Source organism: Martes martes (assembly GCF_963455335.1).
Source record: "Martes martes genome assembly, chromosome: 3".
In the NCBI taxonomy this organism is placed as follows: Eukaryota; Metazoa; Chordata; class Mammalia; order Carnivora; family Mustelidae; genus Martes; species Martes martes.
The window spans coordinates 125048112-125073282 of record NC_137890.1 but is presented as its reverse complement, the minus strand read 5'-3'; the positions used below and the strand labels follow the sequence as shown (position 1 = coordinate 125073282).

At 33.7% G+C, this 25171-nt stretch overlaps 1 protein-coding gene across 1 annotated transcript in view; it reads left to right on the top strand.

Annotated features, from left to right (window-relative positions):
* Window positions 1-23993, top strand: part of MTX2 (metaxin 2) — a 75639-nt gene extending 51646 nt beyond the window's left edge. The window contains exons 4-10 of the mRNA XM_080798090.1: window positions 5904-5976; window positions 9568-9644; window positions 10958-11050; window positions 11562-11600; window positions 11982-12107; window positions 13358-13434; window positions 23453-23993. Of these exons, the coding sequence (XP_080654216.1) occupies window positions 5904-5976; window positions 9568-9644; window positions 10958-11050; window positions 11562-11600; window positions 11982-12107; window positions 13358-13434; window positions 23453-23636 (669 nt within the window). The 3' untranslated portion in view covers window positions 23637-23993. The remainder of the gene's footprint in view (window positions 1-5903; window positions 5977-9567; window positions 9645-10957; window positions 11051-11561; window positions 11601-11981; window positions 12108-13357; window positions 13435-23452) is intronic.
* The last annotated feature ends 1178 nt before the right edge of the window (window positions 23994-25171 follow it).

Below are 25171 nucleotides of genomic sequence, written 5' to 3'. Positions count from 1 at the left end.
AATTTGAAAGTATCTATTGAATTCCACTATGAAATTCTCCTCTTACAACTCACCTTTCTTTCCTTCCCCATGTTCCCAATTGTGTTCTCACTTTTTTGTGTTAGATTAATACTAATACTTAGTATTTATATTATAATTAGAATGTAAATACTGATCTCAGTTGAGTAGCTCAGTGTACTATGCACATAATCTTTCTGTGTGCTTCCCCCCCCCTCAGATTAGTAATTGTTTTATTTAATTCATTTGGGTAGTTTCTTTCATAAACTTTGATTGAACTATAATGCTCTCCCTCACAATGGTCAAATGCATCAGATACTTTTTTTTCTTTTTTCTCAGAAATACTGCCTTTGAAACTTCTGTTCCTTCTCTAATTGGAGCAGTTCCTTTCTCTGCTGGCTTCAGAGCTGTTTTCTTATGACTGCTATTCACCATCATCCAGGGAATTCTTTTTGCTTTTTTTTTTTTTTTTTTACGTTGGATCCCTTATTCTCTGGATCCCTATTCTTTCCCACCCACTTCCCTCCCTTGGTTTATTATTTTTATTTTGTGCAGCACATTCTTCATTAGCTTTCTGAGAAAGGGTACATGGGAAATAAAAATTTAAAGACCTTGCTTATATGATACCGTTTTTATTCTTTCTTCATATTTGATTAATAACCTTGGCCTCATGTAGAATTTTAGGTTGGCAAGATTTTTTTCTTAGCATTTTGAAGGCCTTATATTACCATTTAGCTTTCAGAGTTGCTTTTGAGACATGAATGTCATGTATTTGCTGAGTCCTGTGTATGCTTCACTTTTTATTTTTCTTTTTCCTGTTTCTTTTCTTTCCTTTCTCTCCCTTCTTTCCTCCCTCCTTTCATTTCTGCCTTCCTATATGCTGTGATCAGATTCCTTAAACTCTTTGTATGTTTGTGTGTTCCCATATTAAAATAGGCATATCTGTTGTACCTACCTCTTGGGCAAAGCCCTTATGCAAGTACCTGGCACAGGGTTGTAAGTGCTCAGTAAATATTAACCATTATAATTTTTCTTTGAAGTTATCTTTTCCCTGCAATTTTTCTTTCCTGTCAGTTCCCTTTTTTTTGCCTTATTTTGGCTCCAAGTTTTATGTTCGAGGCTTTCCTCAACTATATGTTGGTCTGTACTAACAATTTATATTTACGAGTGAGGTGCTAAAAAGCTGATGGTGAGATGAGGGTACTTTTTGACATGCCGGCTTCACTGTGGACTGATTGCACAGTGAGCTGCTCTTTTTGTTGGCTCCTACGCTCCTCTCCCCCACCCCGACCTAAACTGTCAGCATTTGTAGGGCTTTTCCACAGTTACCTCTCATATCTTGGAGGGACTTAATTTGGTTGCCAGTGTGTGGGAGCTAAGGGGGAGAAGGGTGCTGTGGGTCTCTTCAGTTGATGTGTGCACTCTCCCTTAACCTTTCTCTTTTTAGTGTGACAGCCCCACCACACCCACCCAGTGCCCTTTGCTATGCTTGAGACTTGGTCGGGAGTCTCTCTGGTTCGGTTTCTTCAGAAAATGAACCTTTGTCTCCTGCCAGGTTGGGGGCAGGCTAGTTGTGTGATGCTTATACAGACTTTCAGCCGCTCCTCTTATTTTTAGTCCTTTACCACATCTCCACCTTCTGTGGTACTTGGTGCCTCCAGTTTTGGAATCTCCTAGTTTCTGTGATGTGGACGCATTGATTTTTTTTTTTTTCTCTGCATACTCATAGGTTTCAGCTTCCTCTGCCCTGCTAAGTCTGTTCTCCATCCGACAGAAATGGGCAGACATCTCTGGTCTGCTTCGGTCACCTCTCCCCCTTCTGTGTGTCATTCTGGGTTTATTAGTTTTCTATTTCTTCACTGTTATTTTAGTAGAGGTTTTTTTTTTTTTTTTTAAGATTTATTTGTATATTTGAGAGAGAGAGAGCACGTGAGAGGAGTGTGTGTGTGGTGGGGGAAATGGGCAGAGGGAGAGAGAGAATCTCAAACAGACTCCCTGAGGCGTGCAGAGCCTGATTTGGGGCTGTATCTCATGACCCCAAGACCATGACTTAGGCCGAAATTAAGAGTTGGATGTTCAACTGACTGAGCCACCCAGGTGCCCTTATTTTAGTAGAATTTTTGAAAGATTGCAGAGGTAAATGTGTAACTTCAGTTCTTCCTGTTTAACTGGTTATCCATGACCTGGTATTACTCTTTTTTTTTTTAAGGAAATAAAAAAAATGTGTCAACATCCCTTCAATGAGTTTTTTTGATGTTATGCATTTGATTAATTTATTCAATATATTGAAACTACATCACGCTTATTAAATTTAAGGGTACTGGGTACTATGTTCTATGTGTATGTATCTATGTTTAAAAAATTCCTTTCGGGGCGCCTGGGTGGCCCAGTGGGTTGAAGCCTCTGCCTTCAGCTCAGGTCATGATCCCAGGGTCCTGGGGTCGAGCCCCGCATCGGGCTCTCTGCTCAGCAGGAAGCCTGCTTCCCCTCCTCTCTCTGCCTGCCTCTCTGCCTACTTGTGATCTCTGTCTGTCAAATAAATAAATAAAAATCTTAAAAAAAAAAAAAAAAGATTTTAAAAAATTCCTTTCAAAGAATGAATGTATTTATTGACTCTAGTTTTAATTTATTCATTCTTGAGTTCTTAGTTTTCACAGGTTAATAAATTTATCTGACCATTTTAGCAGTTGGAGTTGCTCACCCAAGTAAACCCTATATTCATTCTTGTAAAATTGAAAATATTATGGTGCTTAATGTGTCACTGTCATCAAAAGTTAATGGATCTCTTGCAGAATTTGTGGACACTCTAATATTGTGCAGATTATTTTTATAATATTTAGCCTGGTCACTTTCAGATGATGTCAGCCTGTCTTGCTAAGATGTCTTTTATGCACTGATTATCATGGCTGTAGATATATGTTGTCTAATAGAACTTCCTGCGATGATGTAAATGTGTTACTTGTATTGTCCAATAAACACAGTAGCCATTAGCCACATGTGGCTATAGAGCACTTGAAATATGGCTAGTGTGACTAGGAAACTGAATTAAAAATTTTATTCAATTTTAATTTATTTAAATTTAAGTTAAATAACCACAGGTGACTGGTAGCTACCATATTGGACAGCACCGTTCTAGATTCTGATAGTATGTGCTAAGTTTTTGGCGCAAATTATATTTTTAATCACTTGAATTAGCGTGGAATAAAGTATCCAGCTGAAGAAAAGGAGTTAGCAGAGTTACTCTAAATTTGCTTATAATTAGAACTACATTTTTTCTTTAGATTTACATAAGAATAAAAATATGAAGACTGCAATTTCAGAACTGAAAATAAAATCTGTTTTAGGTTGGTGTATCATGCTGTTTTATTTGGGGGCTGATAAGAGACGGAACGTGAAAGTTGAAATTATTATTTTGGTACCTCTCAGGAATTTTCTTCCATCCTACAAAAGAAAGGAGAAGTACTGTTTGACTCAGAGCCTGGTTTGGATTTAACATTTTTTATATCCTCAAAGACAGTCATAGTAGTGTTCTGTTTTGCATTTTTAATGTTTGAATGAAAATACTGTGTTTGTGATATCAGACTTCTTTGTGAACTAACTGCAGGTTAATACATAATTTCTTTTGAATCTGGGATTGTAGTAAATGTAAAATTAATCTTTGGCTAACTAGAATTATGCCATTAGTTGAGGTCTGTGGTGAGTTTAGTGTTGCTAAATTGGTCAAATGCAATCAATTGTATTTTATTAAAGTGAAAAGTTCACAGGACTGGAAACATGGCTTTGATTGCAGAACATTATCATTTTGCTTTATCTTTTTTAGTGAAATATAGCTTTTTGGAATAGTGGTTAGTACAGTTACCACTGTACATTTCGTTTAGCAAAATATACAATATTTACTATTCTTATAGTAGTATAATTGTTGACTAATAAGGGAATATTATCCAGACATTTTAGAAGATAATATTAAGTAGTTCTTTCAGATTCTTTTTGTTCTTCTCTGAAGGCCTCAAGTCCACTTTTATTCCTTCATTCTCAGAAGGTGATTTCTTCTCTGATTTCATAGAATGGGAATATTCTCTCATTTTCTTGTCCTTCTTGCTTATCAACTTGCAGTCATTACTGATCCAACCACCCCTTGCGTTAGAGTGGGAAAGGTGTCCTGTTTCCTGACAAAAGACCGGATACCTATACCTGTGCTCTTAAAATCCCTTTGTACCTTCTCATGGATCTTGTATGCCTGTTGCCCTCCTTCTTTTTTGTCATTTCAGTGTTTCCAGTGTGTTTTTTTCTTTTCTATTTATGTTTTAACAAGTTCAGCCTTTCTTCATCACCAGGTACAGATATATGCATGGTAGAAGCAAGACCCTTCTAATCCCTTCTTCCTTTTTTTGAAAGAGCTGCTGATACTTCTTGTCTCTAATTCTTCCATTCCTAGCAATCTGTGTTTTCATAAGCCTTCCACATGCTTCTGATCCTAGTCTATACTTGTGGATCAGTCAAGTAGTTCACTGTCATTGTTATAATTTGGGAGCATAGGTTATAGTATTTAGAAGACAGCGTACACTTACACAGAGAAGAATCAACTCTTGGTTGAGGTGGTGTTTAAAGCTAGAAGCAGTAGTTTTTGGTGAATTAGTTGGAATTCGGTTTGGCTATGAGTTCTAGAAAACCCAAAATACCAGAGACTTGAAAAGGTAGAAGTTTATTTCTTCTTATACGCGCAGGTAATCAGGTTCAATGACTCCCATGATTCTCGAGGAACTAGGCTTCTTCACTCTTGTGGCTCTGCCATCTTCAACTCTCAGCTTCTATTTCATAGTTCAGTCTGCTGTGGCTATAGTCATCCTTTTTCATATTCTGGTGAGCAGGAAGGGAAAAAAGAGGAGAGGCCATATCTCTTCCTTTTAAAGAAACTTCTAGCAGTGGCCCAGAACTTTAAGTCCCTTTGGCCGGAATTTAGACATTGGTCACATCCAGTTGTAAGCTTATTTTAGATAGCCATGTGTGAAGATATAATTCATGGTTTTTGTTTTGTTTTGTTTTAAAGATTTTATTTATTTATTTGACAGACAGAGATCACAAGTAGGCAGAGAGGCAGGCAGAGAGAGAGGAGAAAGCAGGCTCTCCACGGAGCAGAGAGCCCGATGCGGGGCTCGATCCCAGGACTCTGGGATCATGACCTGAGCCGAAGGCAGAGGCTTTAACCTACTGAGCCACCCAGGCGCCCCATAATTCATGGTTTTTAAAAGGGATTGCATAACAATCCATGATTTGGATTCACCATAAATGACTTACTTCCTTATTGTTAGACATTTAAGTTGCTTCTAAGATTTTTTTACTATAACATAGTACAAATCAACAACTTAATGTCTTTAAAAAATGAATTAGTGGGCATAAAAACTACACATTAGAATCCTGAGTATTATAGGAGAGAACTTGGAAGTAGCAGAAATAACATTTTGAGAGTTTTTCTCTAAGTTGAGACAGTAAAGATCCCGTAAAGAATAGTGGAATTAAGGAATACTTTATAAAATTTGGACTTTAGTCATCCTTAAAGAAAATTAAATCAATATTTAGTATTGCTGGCTTACACAAACTAATGTGGTAAAATAAGTGTAGATAATTTACATTTTTTTTTCTTAAGAGTGTATAAATGCATTAAGTGTCAAGCTTTTACTGGTGTCTAAATTATATATATATATATATATATATATATATATATATTTTAGTACTGAAATGACATTTTGTTTTGTTTGGAATACAGATCTTTCACTTTAAATCGTTTCATTCTTTCCTAATAAAGTGTTATTATATGAGATTTTATTTAAATTTAGGAAATAAATAAAAAGTTGTGTTCAATTTATATATACTTTCACTAGGCTAACGATACTTCTCTTGATTTGCAGGCCTTTTTGCAAATGTGTAATCTGCCTATCAAAGTGGTTTGTAGGGCAAATGCAGAATATATGTCTCCATCTGGTAAGTTTTTAAAAATTCTGTTAATATTCTGCATTGATAAAATTGTAGTGCTGGTCCAGTTTGCACCTACTATTTTAGAAGTCCCATTTTTGTTGTTTACCCTTGGAATAATTTTCCCATGGTTTTGTGAAGTAACAGTTGTAAACTTGATAGTCTTTGGGTGGACATGGCTATTCGTTTCAACTCTGTGGTGTTAGTCGGTTACTGGAAAGTTACAGAAGTTGTTTTAAGTAGTAAATAGTAAGAAAATACATAATCTCAGATATCCCCAGTCTTATTTACATAGGACCGTTTCCACTTCAGAAAACCAATTTTGATGATAATGAATCCATTCATTATTAAACACACTTCTCTAAACTATGTTCTCCTTTTATATAGAGGGAAGAAGAGAGATTGTGGAATAATTAAATTTACTTGTCAAAGATCTTAAGTTCATCTCTGAATGCTTTTGGTTTGTAATGACTTCTTTTTGTTTAATTTTTATTTTAACAGGTTTTAAGATATCTATTAAGCTTTTAGCCTTTCTCCTATTTTTTATAATCAGCATTGCCTTTTCTGTGTGTCATATATTGTAGATTAAGGTAAAGTTTTAAACAAATATAGTTCAGATAATTTTTAACATCAAAATATAGTGCCACAAAGCTGATAAATAAATGTTAACTAGAATTGGTATGGATTATAATTATGGTTCTGCTGGTCCAATAATAACACAGAATCACACCTTTATGGGTAAATCCATTAAGTATAAATGATTGGTAAATGTGTTACATTGCTTTTTAGGGAGACATTTATCTCCTCACTCTAAAAATAACTTAGAAATGATTTGTATAAAACATTTTTTTTCTTTTCATCTTAGTTTCTTAAAGGTGGTAATAATTGTCAAAAGCTGTGAGGACAGCTTCCATACACACTGGTTACATTCATACATTCATACATTCATACATCTACACTTATAGATTTATGAATATACATTCTAAAACATCTCCATAAAAGAATTTCTAGACTTGTAAACATAGACATATTTTAGATTGTTGCAGGCCATTAATTGACTAATTTTCTGTTAATATTGAATGTAGGTTTTATAAACTTTCTGAATTCTGGTGAGATGAATCATACTGGGTTCTATCTTTATCCTTTATGTAGTCATACAAAAAGAGTGTAGTTACATGTAAAAAAGTTGATAATCTAATACTAAAGTTGATATCTTTGGCAAATGAGGAGAAGCCCTAGAGTTTAGCCACCTGTTTCCTAAAATGACTATACTAAGTACCACACAGGTAGATATCTTTTTATAGACTCTATGAAAGACAAATAACTATTATAGAGGCTACAGAACATAAATACACACATATAGACATACATTCATCGGAGTCTCCTGTAGGTAGATGAAAGTGGCACTTCCTGTTAAGGCATTTATTTAAATTTCATCATAACTCTAGTATTATTTCTTTCATCATATGATTGGGGGGATCAGGGGAATGTTTTATTTGTTTGCTTTATCTTATTGTAGTAGGTTTTTAAAGCAGAGAACATTGTGGAATAATCAGAAATCAAGTCACTCTTAGCTAAGAGTTAGGAAATTTTTACTCTAATCCTTTTGTGACCTTGTCACATATTGACAATTTCCTTGGGAAATTTCACTTTTCTTTTTTGAGCTTCAGTGACTTCATCTACAATATGTGGTGGTTGGATTAGATGGTATTTGGGCTCTTTTTATTTCAATATTTTCTGAATCACAAACTTCCTTGCTTTCTTCTTGCTTCCTTTAAGTCCTAAAAAATGATTATTCTGCCTAAAATAAGAAATAGGGCCCTCTGTTAGTTTTTTTAAATTATCTTCGATTGGTGCCAGGGAATAAATATCTCACAGTACTTTTCTTGATACCTGCAATAATAAGGATATAACATTGGCTCCACTTTAAGTCAGGCGAGTGACAAAAACGTTATTCACTTCTAATTTGTTGCCTTGATGTTTATATATTTCTTTATATTTAGGGATACATGAGTACTCATTTGACTACCCACACTGCTTTCCTGCTTCAGAATCTACAGTACTGAAAGTATTTTTAAAAAGAAAATACAAACTCCTTCTTCCAAGAATGCCAGACTGGATATTGAAAATGAGAAATACACTTTCCTTTCAAAATATTATAACCTAAAAATAGCCTTCAGTCTAGGCATTTATCCACGCATAGTTTTCATTCTCAGATCATTTTATCTCAGAGGACCTGTACTATTTCTAGCACTAGAGTACTTACAAAGATTTTATCTCAAGTTAAAAAACATTATGGCCTAATACCCAGATAAATTCTTTTCTTTTTTGCAAGATTTATAAAGCAGTAGAAGAAAGGAATGTAGAATTCAGTGTTTTTATATTGGTAACATGGAAATGTCTTCTAAATGTATTGTTGAGTTGTTTCCCTGAAGGCCTGCTTGCCTTTTGTAATGCGTGTTATCCTAGGGATTTAGATGAAGCCTTGTTGGTACTGTAGGCCTCATCCATTACCCTTGGTCTGAATGGGGCAGAGAGGAGTGAATCTGTTGAAAAGGACCACGAATCAGCCTACTCTTAGTGTGAACTCTATTTGACCTAGGTCTGATAGCAAGCTTCATCCTCTAGCTTTTGGAATGAACTTTATTGCTATTTGGAGACTTATTTTGTTATCATCTCTGATAATTTCATCAACTATTGGTATTTTTTTTAAAGGTTTTTTTTTTTTTTTAAAGATTTTATTTATTTATTTGACAGACAGAGATCACAAGTAGGCAGAGAGGCAGGTAGAGAGAGAGGAGGAAGCAGGCTCCCTGCCGAGCAGAGAGCCTGATGCGGGGCTTGATCCCAGGACCCTGGGATCATAACCCTAGCCGAAGGCAGAGGCTTTAACCCACTGAGCCACCCAGACGCCCCAACTATTGGTATTTTTAAAAATGAAATCCCACTTTTTTAATGTGACATTTATTTACAGAAGCCAGTTTTTATAAGCATGCTTCTTATTTTTTTCCCCCCAAATGTGTCCGGGAACATACTTTGTGTTATAATTCATAAACTAGCATATCTTCAAAGATTGCTAATTCTTTTAATTCCTAACTTTTTTTTGAGTCAAAGACATTTATTATTGTACCATTATGTGCTTAAAATATTGAACTTAATGGGTATCTGAGATTTAAAAGTGGATGTAAAAAGAAGTCATCTCTTAAATGTAGTTTAAAATATAGATTGATTCATTGTACTCTGAAGAGAAAGTCCAATTACATTTCTTTCAAATCTGTCAATGGTCGTGAACCAGTGTTCCGCCTTGCTTCATCTAATTTTCATAATTAGTATTTACTGCTATATTATATAGCAGTTTGTTAGTGTGAGTTCTGAAAAGCTAATATTGTGATCAGTTGTTACATACAAATGAGAACTCTAGAAATGAATCTCCTTTTTCTTTTAAAATTAACATTTAAAAGTTTATAGAATTTAATGTACACATTTAATTATAATTTTCAAAAGTTATAGGATTACAAAATCAGTATATTAATAAAACACATTCTGTTTTTGTATTAATTTACTGAAAGTGTCTTCATACATTTTTTTTCTCCTCAACAGGTAAAGTACCTTTTATTCATGTAGGAAATCAAGTAGTATCAGAACTTGGTCCAATAGTCCAATTCGTTAAAGCCAAGGTAATAAAAAAGATATTAAATATATTTGATCACAGTTAGTCTTTTTTTTTAAATTTTTATTTATTTATTTATTTAAATTTTTTTTAGATCACAGTTAGTCTTAAATAAGTCATTCATCATTCTTTAGTGTATCTTAATATTTATATTGATTTTAACCTAGTTTTTAAAAAATGCCAATATAAACTAGTAGAGAAATATTTCTAAAGTATCAGTTTTTTCCTCCATAATGTAAATCAATGGCAAAAGATGTAATTTGATCTTTACAAAATGGTAGATAATTTTCTAACTTGCAGTTAATGAGAGTTTTGGTCATAAATGAAAATTTAGGTTGTTATAAAATGTCAGGTTAACCTTTGAGAAGAGAGATACAGGATATATTTAGAAATTGAACATATTAATATATACATTTGAGTTCAGTTTAGGTTTTAATAGTTATAAAGGACAAACTCCATTAACATTTTGTGGAACATCCTTCCAGACTTTTCTCTTTGCATATACAGAAAAATGTAGATCATGCTATTATGTGCTATTTTGTAACCTGCCTTTTAAAATCATAAATACGTTTGGAAATTCTTCCATGTTAATGACCATAGAAATATATTATCTTTTAAGTTGTTGTATAGTATTTTATTGTATGGATGTATTGTAATTTATTTACTTAAGCCTTTATTGTTGGACACATAAATTATTGTCAGTGTTTGGCTCTTATTATGTGTTAAGATAAATATTTTTCTACAGACACCTTTCTACACTTGTCAGATTATCTCCTTCAGATAAATTCCTAAGAGTGATGCTAAAATATTAAAAGATACTCATTTTTAAAAATCTTACCACAGATGGCTGGATTGAACTAAAGAGTTATACCATTTTATGGATCTACTCATTATTATAGTATATTAGAATTTTATTTCCCTATACATTTACTAACATTTTCTTTCCACCTTTGACCACTTTATAAGCAACACATGTCAATCTTTTGGCATTTGTTTTATTACTAATAAGGTTAGTCTCTTAAAAAAAATAAGGTTTACTGACCATTCTGTTTTCTTCTTTTGTGAAATGATAATATGATTTTGTCCATTGAAAGATACATTTTTATAGTGGCATATAAATATTGCTTATTCATATTTTGTAGTGATAGATTATTAACTTTTTTAATGTATAATTTTAGAGATATTTCAGAAGTTTATTAGACATTTATAGTAAAAACATTGATGTAGTAAAAACATTTATATTCACTCAGTAGTAAGATAACTGAAAGTTTTTGTCTATTTAATATGATGCTCTTTTAAATTTTTTTAAATTCCCTTTAGGGCCATTCTCTTAGTGATGGGCTGGATGAAGTCCAAAAAGCAGAAATGAAAGCCTACATGGAATTAGTCAACAATATGCTGTTGACTGCAGAGGTATAATAGAAGATAATAGACCTTGAAAAGAAACTTTCCTCTTACAAACGATCATCTTTCTTATGGGTTATTTCAGAGTTACTGAGAAATAGGAATATAGTCAAGCAATTCTAGGGCTAGGATGGTTACTGAAATTATTTGGTTATTATGTTCGAACAAGTTGTCTGACATTTTCAGGTCTAGTTTTTCTATTTGTAAAAAGGAGTGATTCTTGTCCACTCATTATTTGACTTTGGCCCTGGGAGGTTTACGTAAATAATATCTCTAAAATAGTTTAATGGTATTTAGAGATGTACTACTTTATGAATAGGAAATGCTTTTATTAAGTATTATTATTAATTAAATTTAATAATTCTGTATAGCAATATTAGCCAGAGGAGGGAAAACTCTCATATATGTGACTTTTATAAAGTTGGTTTATAAAAAATAACTATGGCAAGAAATAATTTTCTTTATCCATCTTTTTTTTTTTGGTATTCTGAAGTTTTCGTGACTGTTCTTTTGTTCCTAGTTGTATCTTCAGTGGTGTGATGAAGCTACAGTAGGGGAGGTGAGTGGTTCTGCAGCATTTATCTTAATTAAAATTTAATGAGAAAACACTTTTGCTCAGAATCGTAAGTCCCTGCTCATAAATGAAACATTGTGGTTTATACCATTAGTGATATAGTTTTTCACTTACTTTAATTTTGCTTGCACATACATTTTAGGGAAGCTATGTGTCATTGTTTGATGTAACTGGTTGCAAAGTACATAAAAGTTTATATATTTTTAAAGGGAATGGTTTGAAATTTTAATTTTTTAGATTGCAAGCTATGTATTTTTTTCAGATTGTTGTATTTGTGTTCTGAATATATATTTTCCTAAGAATTCTGTTTGTAAAAACAGGCTTTGTTTTTAGAATCATGTTTGTCACAAAATCTTTTTGCTCCAGATCACTCATGCCAGATATGGCTCTCCTTACCCTTGGCCTCTGAATCATATTTTGGCTTATCAGAAACAGTGGGAAGTCAAACGTAAGATGAAAGCTATTGGATGGGGTAACAAGACTCTGGACCAGGTGAATCCAGATAATTCAGATTGAAGTAGGGGGTTGCCTCAACTTTAATGCATTAAGAAATTCATGTTTTATATTTATAATTTATGTATTTTATATATAATTTTAAAAATAGTTTTATATATAATTATATTTTATATATATTATATATAATATATTTTATATTATATAAAATTATATATTATATATTTTATATAATTTATATAATTTATATATAATTTATATATATTTATAATTTATATTATATTTATATTAAATTCATGTTATATTTAGTCTTTAAAAATCTCAGCACAATAAAAAAATTAGGAAAACATTTACTGTTTTTTCTGACATGAAGTGCGTTTTGTTTGTTTTATAAAAATCATACATGCTTATTGTAAAACAAACTATCTAATACAGAAAAGTTCAAAAAAGAAATAGAAATTGCTTGAGATCCTATCATCTAGAAATTGCCGCTGCTAACTTTTTGGAGAACATTCTTCTAGATGTCTCTGTCCTTAAATGGGATCTTATTATACCTGCCACTCTGTAATCTAATTTTTTTCTATTCACCAATATATTGTGGGCATCTATGTCAATAAATATAGATCTGCAGTATCAGGGCTTTAAAAAACCCTGTTATATACAGCTCTTAATATATCTTTTTGTTTGTTTTAAATTTATTGAAATAGCAAAATTAAAAAAATATATAGCTTTTCAAGGTCATGAGATTGAACTAATTCAATCATTAATAATGTTTCTTTTCCAAGGCTACTTGGAGTCCTAGCCAGCCAGCTTACTGCTGTGTGCCACTGACCACACTAGGGATTGGGGAAATGAATAGGGATCGAGTAAATAAAATCCATCTCCACTAGTGAGGAAACAACTCAAATGCTTTTTACTCATGGTGGGTCAGCAGCAGTGTTGTTACGAAGCAGCTTTTTAAGAATATATAAAGTCATTTGAAGCTATGGATTCAGGAAAACATTTTTTTGTAGGTGGTAGAATTTTGAGGTAGAAACTTTCTTAATAGTAATCCTTATAAGTAACTTAAATGTGCTTGTGTTTAAAGGAAGTTTTCTCTCAAATTTTCTTCTTATTTCTTATATAGAAAGTATTACTTATGTTCTATATGTGTTCTATAATCTGATTCTAAATATATGATAAAAGGTTACCTAAATTTACATTTTTGTTATTAGCTGTGATACAAATTAAGTTTTAGACATTGTTTTGCTAATTTAAATATTTTCCTTTGGGTCTATTGCCTATGTTAGGTCTTAGAAGATGTAGACCAGTGCTGTCAGGCACTTTCTCAAAGACTGGGAACACAACCATATTTCTTCAATAAGCAGTAAGAAACTTTATCTTTTTTTATTTAGTTTCTTTTCTATATTGTTAGGTTACAAACTTATTTTGCCATAGAGGAATTGTTTTATCAAGAAATATTTTTGATAAGATTTTGTTTTATTTTTCATTTTTGCCCTCATTAAACATTTACTTAGCACTTCTTGATTATCAGGCACAGCTCTAGGCTCTCGGATACTAAAATTTCTGAAATGCAGTCCTTGCCATTAAAAATTCTTAAGGGCAGGGGCGCCTGGGTGGCTCAGTGGGTTAAAGCCTCTGCCTTCGGCTCGGGTCATGGTCTCAGGGTCCTGGGATCAAGCCCCGCATCGGGCTCTCTGCTCAGTGGAGAGCCTGCTTCCTCCTCTCTCTCTCTCTGTCTGCCTCTCTGCCCACTTGTGATCTCTGTCTGTCAAATAAATAAATAAAAATAAAAATCTTAAAAATTCTTAAGGGCAGACATGTAAACCAGTCATTATTTTATGATATGATAGAGGTACTACTATCTATGTGTATGGTGCTGTGTATGGAACTACATCATCTTAACAAAATTCCACACTTGGAAAATGCTGTTAAAACATGACGTCTAACCATACTTGTTTATACAGGGTGATACCCTGGGGACCAGAAAAGTGAGTAAAACTAAACAGTTATCAATTTTGTTGGATGGACAAGCACTGTTATGAACTTATCTTTTAAAAGTTAATGAAAACTTTTATAAAGCACAGAAATTAGTATGAAGGATATGGATTAAAGGTATATGTACATATATCTAAGTTGAATAATTCATTAAGACAATTATTTTGTAATCTGGAAAAGAATAATATAGGCAAAGAATGAATTTCCCTTTTTTTTTAACGTTACAGTTTTAATATATTAGAATCATCCTGTGATCCAGTTTAAGATGGGTTTAAATTAACTTTTTTTTTTAAGATTTTTATTTCTTTATTTGGCAGACAGAGATCACAAGTAGGCAGAGAGGCAGACGGCGGGGGGAACAGGCATGCCGCTGAGTAGAGAACCTGATACAGGACTTGATCCCAGGACCCTGGGATCATGACCTGAGCTGAAGGCAGAGGCTTTTTAACCCACTGAGCCACCCAGGCACCCTAAATTAACATTTTAATCTTAATGTTTTACTTAGAAATTCTAGCCTTTTTTTGGCTCTGTAGTAAAAATTTTCCTGTTTAGATTAATAATTTTTTAAAAGGTTTATTTGCTATTATTTTATCTTTATAGGCATTCATCTTCTGTAACCATATCATACATCTTTTGGTAGAGATATTAATATTAGTAGCAAAAATGACAATGATGAAAGCTTGGAAACATTTGTTATATTAATGTATACTACATATAACTGAAATTTGGGGTCTTGATCACTGAAGCACAAAGGTCATAGAATTCAAACCATGAAATCCTGGTAGGTAACGCTTCTCCAGCTATGTTCCTAATTCTAGTGATGTCTGCTATGCAGAGTCTATTTGTTTAGTCTGTAACACAAAAGAAATGTATCTACATATTAGTGCTAAGTCATTCCTTTTTCTTGGTGATACAGGAATTCTTAGGGCTTGAAAAGCTCAGAAGAGGTGTGTTGTATCCTATGAAGTGCATCCTTGTGTGTTAGGAGTTAGTTTTGTTATGCATGCTGTCTTCATGGGAGGCCAGGAGAATATATCTGACTTATTTTTCTCATTTAAACTCAGTGTCAAAGACTTCATTCATAACCAGGTATCATTCAGCATGTGATTTAGTGGAAATATCAAAACAGATTTTTTTCTTATAAAATTATAGTTATATTTAAGCTCATAATGAGAAACTGAACATTTAGAACAAGCATAAAACCAAAGATTTACTATGGAAGAACCGTATTAAGATGTAGGTTTTTGAAATAATTTTACCTTGTATGAGACTTAATTTTCCTCTAATGATTGAAAAATAGATTTCACTTTTTAATTTTAGTTTTATCCCATTGTCTAATTAGTAGCAAACCATAATTAGGAAAAATTCGTTTGTATTTTTACTTTAATGTGACAGAGCTTTTCTCATTTTTTTATCTGTCAGGAATCATTACTTTGTGAGATACTGTACTTAAGTGACTAGAGCGCTGGCTTAAGTCTAGATAATGTGGTATTGGATTCCGGGTCAGTGGCCCTGAATTGGGTTCTTGGCTCTGATATATACCAGACTTTGGCAAGTTACTTTATTTCCCTGTGTATCTTTCCCTTACCCTCTAAAAGTAGAATACATTTTTCTCCTAGCTAACCTCCTGGGGATGTTGAGAGGACTCATGGAAGAAACCCAGTAGTTTTACTTGATTCAAGGGGAATGGGTAGATGAGGGAGATCCTGCAGCAGGAATAGGAATTGGGAAAAGAGGACAAAGAAGATAAATTGTGGAGAGAAAAAATTAGAAAAGTGAAAGAAATCAGAATAAGATAGATACTAACACTGGTGGTCTTTTTTTTTTTTTTTAATCTTTTATAATATATAATGTGGTTGGTAGCTTTTAAATATTTAAATCATATTTCTGAAATGAAACTAAAACAAAATCTGTATTTCCTGTTGTATACAAGGTATCTTACTGATGTGATATCTGTTGAGATACCTATCCAAAGGCTACTAGATCCTTTTTCATGTGGCGAGCATGAACTTGGAATGAAAAAGTAAAACTTTTCTTACTGTGTTATTTTTATGTTACCTTTTTCCCCCTATACTTAATCAGAATAGAATGAATTATACCATTATAAAGCATTTATGAGCTCCTTGCAGGTCTGTATAAACAAAACCTACTTGTCAGCAGAGGATCAGTGAATGTTTGTTAAAAGTCGCTCAAATTGAGAAATTGGAAGAGGTCTTATTTTTGAAAAAGAAAGAGTTCTGCATAAACTATTAAATGGTAAAACTTGAAAATATACCTTCATATACTGATGAGAAAGGGTATTGAGGAAATGCTGCAAAAATTAAACATGGGAATCTTAAGATGAAAAATTTCAGGGAAGAATTGGATTTTACTGAGGTTTGTTCAATAAAGAAATTACCAGTTGAGAAATTGAATCAGTAATCAACCAACGAAAGTCCCAAGACCAGACGGTTTCACAGGTGAATTCTACCAGACATTTAAAGAAGAGTTAATACCTGTTCTTTTTAAGCTATTCCAAAATATAGAAGAGGAAGGAAAACTTCCAAATTCATTCTATAAGGAGAACGTTATTCTGATACCAAAATCAGGCAAAGATACTACAAAAAAAAAAAAAAGAAAAAGAAAACAAAACAAAACTAGGGTAGTATCTGTGATGAGCATCGATGCAGAAATCCTCAACAAAATATTAGCAAACTGAATTCAGTAGTATATTAAAAGGATCATTCACCATGATTAAGTGGGATTACTTTATTTTTTTAAAAGATTTTATTTATTTGACAGAGAGAGACGGCGAGAGAGAGAACATAATCAGGGGGAGTGGGAGAGGGAGAGGGAGAAGCAGGCTTCCCATTGAGCAGGGAGCCCAGCGCGGAGCTCGATCCCAGGACCCTGGGATCACGACCTGAGCCAAAGGCAGATGCTTAACAACTGAGCCACCCAGGCACCCCTATTTTATTTTTTTAAAAGATTTGTTTGTTTTAGAGAGAGAGAGAGAGAGAGAGTGTGTGTGTGTGTGTGTGTGTGCACATGTGAGCAGGGTGAGGGGCAAAAGGAGAGGGAGAGAGAAATTCTGAAGCAGACTCCCTGCTGGGTGTGGAGCCCGACTCAACTCGGGCCTTGATCTCTCGACCCCAAGATCATGACCTGAGCTGAAATCAAGAGTGGACACTTGACTGCCTGAACCACCCAGGCTCCCCAAGATCAAGTGGGATTTATTCCATGGATGCAAGGGTGGTTCACTATTCTCAAATCAGTCAGTATAATATATCCTGGTAATAAGAGGAAGGAAAAAAACTATATGATTATCTCAATAGATTCAGAAAAGGCATTTAACAAAAAATACAGCATCTCTTTATGATAAAAACTCAACAAAGTGGGCACAAAGGGAACATACTTCGACATAATAAGTGCTATATATGAAAAATCTAGCTAGCATATTCAGTGGTGAAAAACAAAGTTTTTCCTTTAAGATCAGGAACAAGGCAAGAATAGCCATTCCCACCACTTACATTCAACATAGTACTGGAAGTCCTAGCTATGGCAGTCAGATAAGAAAAGGAATTAAAAGGCATCAGATTGTTAAGGAAGAAGTAAAACTGTCACTATTTGCAGATGACATGATAATATATATAGAAAATTGTAAAGACCCCATCAGAAAACTATTAGAACTCATAAATGAATTCAGTAAAGTTGTAGGATACAAAATTAATATATAGAAATTGTTGCATTTCTGTACACTAAAAGACTAACAGAGAAATTAAGAATTTACAGTTAAGACAAAAAGAATGAAAATACCAAGGAATAAATTTAACCAGAGAGGTGAAAAACCTGTACTATGAAAACTAAAAGACATTGATGAAAGAAATTTAATATGACGCAAATGGAAAGATATAGCGTGCTCATGGATTTGAAGAATTAATATTGTTAAAATGTCCATACTACCCAAAGTAATTTACAGATTGAATGCAGTCATTATCAAAACACCAATAATACTTTTCACAGAACTAGAACAAATATATCCAAAGTATGTGTGGAACCACAAAAAACCTCGAATAGCCGAAGCAATCTTGAGAAAGAACACAGCTGAAAGTATCATAACCCCAGATTTCAAGATATACTACTAATCTATAGTAATCAAAACACTATGGTACATGTCATAGAAAAAAGTAGAGCATAGGGAATATAGTCAGTAATATTGTAGTAATGTTGTGTGGTGACTCTGGTTATTGTGGTGAGCATTGAGTAATGTATAGAGTGGTTGAATCAGTATGTTGTACATCTGAAGCTAATCTAGCATTGTGTATCAATTACACTTTTTTAAAAAGATTTTATTTATTTATTTGACAGATCACAAATAGGCCGAGAGGCAGGCAGAGAGAGAGGGGGAAGCAGGCTCCCTACTGAGCAGAGAGCTTGATGCGGGGCTCAGTCCCAGGACCCTGAGATCACTACCTGAGCTGAAGGCAGAGGCTTAACCCATTGAGCCACCTAGCTTCCCCTCAATTGTACTTTAATAATTTTAAAATAAAAAAAATAAAAATAATTTTAAAATTTAAATTTTAAAATACTTTAATAATTTAAAAAATCATCACTTGAGGGGCACCTGGGTGGCTCAGTGGGCTAAAGCCTCTGCCTTCGGCTCAGGTCATGATCCCAGAGTCCTGGGATCAAGCCCCGCATCAGGCTCTCTGCTCAGCGGGGAGCCTGCTTCCCTTTCTCTCTGCCTGCCTCTCTGCCTACTTGTGATCTCTGTCTGTCAAATAAATGAATAAATAAATCTTTTTTTAAAAAAAAATCACCACTTGAGAAAATTGAGTAATTTGTTGCTCAAATTGAAATTGCTCAAAATTTCAAAGGCAAAAATATAAAAAAGACTGATGGCAAAGGACTTGATTTACAAACTTGAATGACAGTCCTAAGATCAATGATTGGTATATAAAGAGGGAATATGTAAATTACTCCTAGTAGTATGAAGACATGGCAAGTTAATAGTGCAAGGGAAGGAAAAATTACTGATCAGAGACAATATTAATGTTTTTGAAACTAGACTGACTATAAAAGGTATCAGAAAGAAAGAAATAGGCAATCATAATAAAGAAAGCAAAAAAGTTGAGTATAGAAAAATTTTAAATGGGAAAGATTAGGAAAAACATTTACATTTTACAGTATTTTTATTTTGATATTCAAATGAAAGAACAGTAGATAACTGATGGATATTAGCTGGACCGTTTGGTATAATCATGTTATAATACATGTAAATCACACCCAACTGTGCTGTATACCTTAAACTTACACAGTGATACTTGTCAATTATTTCTCAATAAAACTAGGGAAAAAAAGAATAGTGATAGCCATTGCAAATGTGGAAAGAATGATAATGCAAGATAAGACAACACATTTCTTAGGTTCTTAAAAATATATTTATGATCCTGGAGTATTTTTCTAATAAAAGGTCTATAAAGGTAGATGTAATATATATATGAAAGATCTTAAAAGTCTTAGGAGGAGAGTTGCTATCAGTATTAAAATTTCAACCCACTACTTAGTAAGCATAAGAATGGAAATGTTAGTTCTCTCTTTATGTGGTATAGGAGAGGTAATTAAAAACTGGATGTTAATCAAGATCTTGGCTTGATTAAACAATTCCGTACAAATATGGGGCAAAGTGTGGTTTTTTTTTGTTCTTGTCCCACATGAATTGCAAGTATTTTTCAGAGTTTATTGCTTTTTAAAAAAAATCAGATTTATTATATTTACACATGCTAATATTGACACCATTTTATGTTTATAGCTCTGAGTTTTAGTAGTGGTATGCAGTTGTGGAACCACTGCCAGAAGTGTACTTTTTAAAAAGAAAGAATTATAGGAATGGGTTATTTATATATTTCATATATATATATAAATTAATATAAGTAATTGCTGAAATTTATAAGGATTACAAAAAATATGCATTAGAAGTTATGTATGTGTGTTTCATTTGATTTAGTATATTGTGTTATACTTCCTGTTAGGTGTTCTAAAGTAACTTGCCACCCAGTTGTTGTCTTTATGTAACATGAGAGCCATTGCTGTATGCTCATTACACATATAATTCAGCACCTTTGGAGTCACATGGATGTACGTTTGCAGCAAGTAACATTTTGACTGCTTCAGGGTTACTTCTAGACCACTGTAGTTTGAATATACACTTATACTTGAACTCCTTCAGATCCTTCATTTAATGATAAAGGATGCCCATCTATATTACTGGAAGTTGCATCAGGAAATAAATTCACTTTTTTTTTTTTTTTAAGATTTTTATTTATTTATTTGACAGACAGAGATCACAAGTAGGCAGAGAGGCAGGCAGAGGGGGGTGGGAGGGGAAGCAGGCTCCCTGCTGAGCAGAGAGCCTGATGTGGGGCTTGATCCCAGGACCCTGGGATCATGACCTGAGCTGAAGGCAGAGGCTTTAACCCACTGAACCACCCACGTACCCCTAAATTCACTTTTTTAATGATCTAATTCAAGAAGCAAAGAGTAGTTAACCCTACACAAAAATTAGGAAAAAAATAAATTCTAAATTGGTGAGATAAAGCTACACCTTTTAAGGAATATACTTAGGGACATGGAAGAGTTAGTGTTTATATCACTTCTCATGAAGTGCCTCTCTACATTTATCCACCTTCTACATCTCTGGTTCTTCTCAGAATCCATTTGTTATTGATTCTTCATTTGTAATGATACTATTCATGGTGCTATTTAGTCCAAGGACACTTGTGATTTTTTTTTCTTTAACTATCCTGTTGGCTACCCTCTTAAACATGACCATTGACTGCACATCTGACTTTAATAATTCTTCATGAATGTGTCAAAAAAGGGAAGGCTTCGAAAGAATGTTAGTAACTACTATTGAAAAATTAAATATTCTACATACCATAGGCAGGATTCTTTCTCTGTTTGCATTGAGCAAATACCAATTCAGTTCCTTTCATCCTTTTCTAAGAAGTGGGGATATAAAAGATGTGTGCAGTGTCACCTCTAAAGAGCTTAGAGTTTAATGATGGGAAACAGTTAAGTGGACACAGTTACAGTGTGGTATGAGAAATGCATCATCTTTTTATTGATTCATTCAGAACATACTTACTAAGAACCCTGCTTTGTCTCAGGCATTGTTCCAAGTATTAGGGACACAGCAGGAAACAAGTAGAGAAGATCCTGGTAGAGGGAGACAGACAATTAACAAATATTAGATAGTATTAAGTGCTACATGGAGAAATCAGATAGGATCACATGGTAATAAGTGACTCTATGTCCACTTTAGTTTTGGTGTTCTGATGTGACATTTAAGCCTTGTTCTGAAAAACAAGAAGGAGCAGCAATGTGGAGTCAAGGGAAAAGTCTTCCAGGCAGCAGGAATAATTGGGTCAAGGCCCTAAGATTGGCTTGAGTTTGTTAGGCTCAAATGGGGGAGGCAAGGCCAATATTGGTTGTGTGTTGACAATGGCGGGAGATGAGACTGAAGAGAGAAACAGGGACAAGGTCATCTAGGCTTTCTATGCTTCAGGTAAGGAGTTTGGCATATTAGTGTTGAGTGGAATGGTTATTCATTAGAATAGTTTATGCTTGGAGTGGCATGGTCTGGTGACATTTAAAAAAAAAATCACTGTGGCTACTATGTGGACAATAAATAGAAGCAGGAAGGCATGTTAGGAGGCTGTTGTAGTGGTCTAGGTGAGAGATGATCGTGGCTCCGAGTGGATGATAAATGGTAGTAATCAGGACTTATTTGGCAGTCCTGTCTCACAACACTTGCTAATGTAATTGAGAGGGTAAGAGAAAGAGAAGACTCAAGAGTAACCCTGAGATTTTTGGCTCAAATAGCTGAGTGGATAATGGTGCCTTTTATTTTGGGAATATGGGATGAGCAAGTTTGAAATGTTTAATCAACATTCAAGTAGAGATTTGTTTTTTGTTTGTTTTTGTTTTGTTTTTTAAAGATTTTATTTCTTTATTTGAGAGAGGGAGAGGGCATAAGTAGGCAGAGCGGCAGGCAGAGGGAGTGGGAAAAGCAAACTCCCCGCCATGACCTGAGCCGAAGGCAGCCACTCAACTGACTGAGCCACCCAGGTGCCCTTCAAGTAGAGATGTTATGTAGACATTCAAATGTATGATTCTGGACTTTAGGAGAGGGACTGGGATTGGAGATACATATTAGGCAATTAGTGGCATAAAGACGTATTTAAAGCCAGGCAACAGGATGAGGTCATTCATTATTAGTGATTAAGACCACATAGGTAGTAAGTGGCAGTTAGGATTCAAACTTAGATTTGAGGGACCCCCAAATCTGTCCTTCCAAACCAGATTACTGAAACATACTTTCACATTTATGTAGGCTAACACATATTTTCTTAAAAATTTTATCACTATGGGACTGATAGCAATAATAGTTCATAATTACGGTGATATTTTCTCTCTTCAGTAGTATTTTAATATTATTGGCAATATTTTAATATAATGTAGTTTGGTGATGCCTCATCTATAGACCATTAGTAGTGAGGTAGATAAATTTCAATTTTTTGTTACTAACACATAATTAAAGGGAAAAAAACCCTAGAATTTTTTTGTTGAAGACATCTTTACTTCTCCTTCAGAAAGCTAGATTATTGGGGCGCCTGGGTGGCTCTCAGTTAAGTGACTGCTTTCGGCTCAGTCATGATCTCATGGGTCCTGAGATTGAACTCCTCATTGGGCTCTGACCTCAGAGGGGAGTCTGCTTGAGATTCTCTCCTCTCCATTTCCCACCCCCTTCCCCATCTCAAAATAAATAAATTTTTTTTAAAAAGCTAAATTATTTTAAAAGTGGTAAAGTTAAAATTAAATCATGTTGTTAATACATGATTTGGGTAGTCAGGTGTCATTTGTCCCAGCACCACAGTGAAATCCTCTGCTTTGATACCATTTTGGTTTTGCTTCTATTAAAACACTTAATAAATTATGTCATAATTTATGTTTTGTGTCCATGTCTTAGGATATCTTTCATGTTCTTACATCTCTATCATCTAAGCACAGTTCCTGGCACGTTGGAGACCTACTGTATTTATGTAGTGAATAAATTAATGAATAAAATGAATATGATCAGTTACACCAATATTACTTTAATGCATTACCACTTTAAAAGCAAGTCACACAAGTAGCAAATTATCATTTAAAAGGTTTTTTTTTTCCATATCTTACAACAGAAACTCCAAGTTAAAAAGAAAATAAATTCTATCAAGTTGAGGTAGGATTTATTTATGTGACTTTTTCCTTTAAATAGAGGAATAAAATGTTTTAAAAAGTAGTGTATATTCTGCCATACAAGTTAAATGCTATTCATGTTACTTTCATTTCTACTTTTGTTTTAGGCCTACTGAACTAGATGCACTGGTATTTGGCCATTTGTATACCATTCTTACCACACAGTTGACCAATGATGAACTTTCTGAGAAGGTGAAAAACTATAGCAACCTCCTTGCTTTCTGTAGAAGAATTGAACAGCACTATTTTGAAGATCGTGGTAAAGGCAGCTCATCTATCAGATCATCTTAGAGATAATGTCTTAATTTAGTCATTATTTTTTAAAAAAACTTAACTTGAACTATGTTACTTGAAAGTTACAGTAAGTAATGGTATCAGAATTTTAAAACCAAAAACACTGCTTTTTGAAACCTCAGAATAAATTATATAATGCATCCTACACATGTACTTTATACTGTTAAAATAATTCTGAATGATTTCATTTGATATGTTGTACTCGATATCTTGAAATTTTTGTTTTCTTGAAACATGTATGCATATAAAAATAAAGCTCAAAGAACTATATGGCTGGTGTATTTACTTCTGTTTGATCTTTCTGAAGCCACTCTGAGCTTTTATACATGGAATAAACTGTCTTTTCTAAGGCAGATAATTTGTGTTCCATACTTTTTTTTTTAAAAAGTATCTGAAGGTTTTTATTTTTATTTATTTATTTATTTTTAAAGATTTCATTTATTTATTCGACAGACAGAGATCACAAGTAGGTACAGAGACAGGCAGAGAAAGAGGGAGGAAGCAGGCTCCCCGCTGAGCAGAGAACCCAGTGCGGGGCTCAATCCCAGGACCCTGAGATCATGACCTGAGCCGAAGGCAGAGGCTTTAACCCACTGAGCCACCCAAGTGCCCCTGTGTTCCATACTTTTAAGATGACTTTAATAGATACATGGTGAACCTGGGCATGGGAAAATTGTTCTTTGCAAGTATGCACTTAGAAAATGTAAATAATTGCAAAGCAATTAAATCCTGGAACAGATTACCATTTAAGAGCATTCTTCATATTTAAACCTAATTGAATCTGTAAACATTTCATCAGAGCAGCTATATTTTTATATTTGGTAAAGGGATAGTTTCAGAGACCTTATTTTTTTGAGTCAAGAACATTTTAATAATATTTTATTTCTCTTGTGGGGAAGGTGGGAGTATAGTTTTCATAGAGGTATCAACAAGAATTTCTGTATAAGCACTAAGGATCATACATTTTGTCCCTTTCAAATTTTGAAAATTTTGAAAATTTCAAAATATACAAAAATATTTTGTATAAAACCAAGGATGCTTTAAAGAGATGTGAAAATCATGTCATTTAAAAAAATACCTAGAATAATAGTACTTTTATATTTTCTTTTTTTGTAACATCAGGCATTTTTACCTCATTTAATCCTTACTAAGATACTATGATCGATAATATTCCCAGTTTACAGAGGAAGGAATGGTAGACAGAAAGCATAGTGTTTTGCCCAAGGTCATAGAGCTAGCAAGTAGTAGAGTGGGAATTCAAACACTGGCAGTCTGGCATCTGTTTGGCTTTTAGTGAATACTATATTTTTTGTTAAGATTATAGATTTATACCATATAAGGGATATATTAGGTTCACCTTAGTCTAAATCCCATGTAAACTTTGGGTAATCTCTTTGGACTATAGTGCCATTTATATAGCTTTCCTAAACTAATTAGTTTTGTAATGTATATTATTAAAAAATCCCAAGTTACCTGTGTTTTTGCGGAACTCTTATGATGGTTTTTTTTGGGGGGGGGTATATATTTTTGTA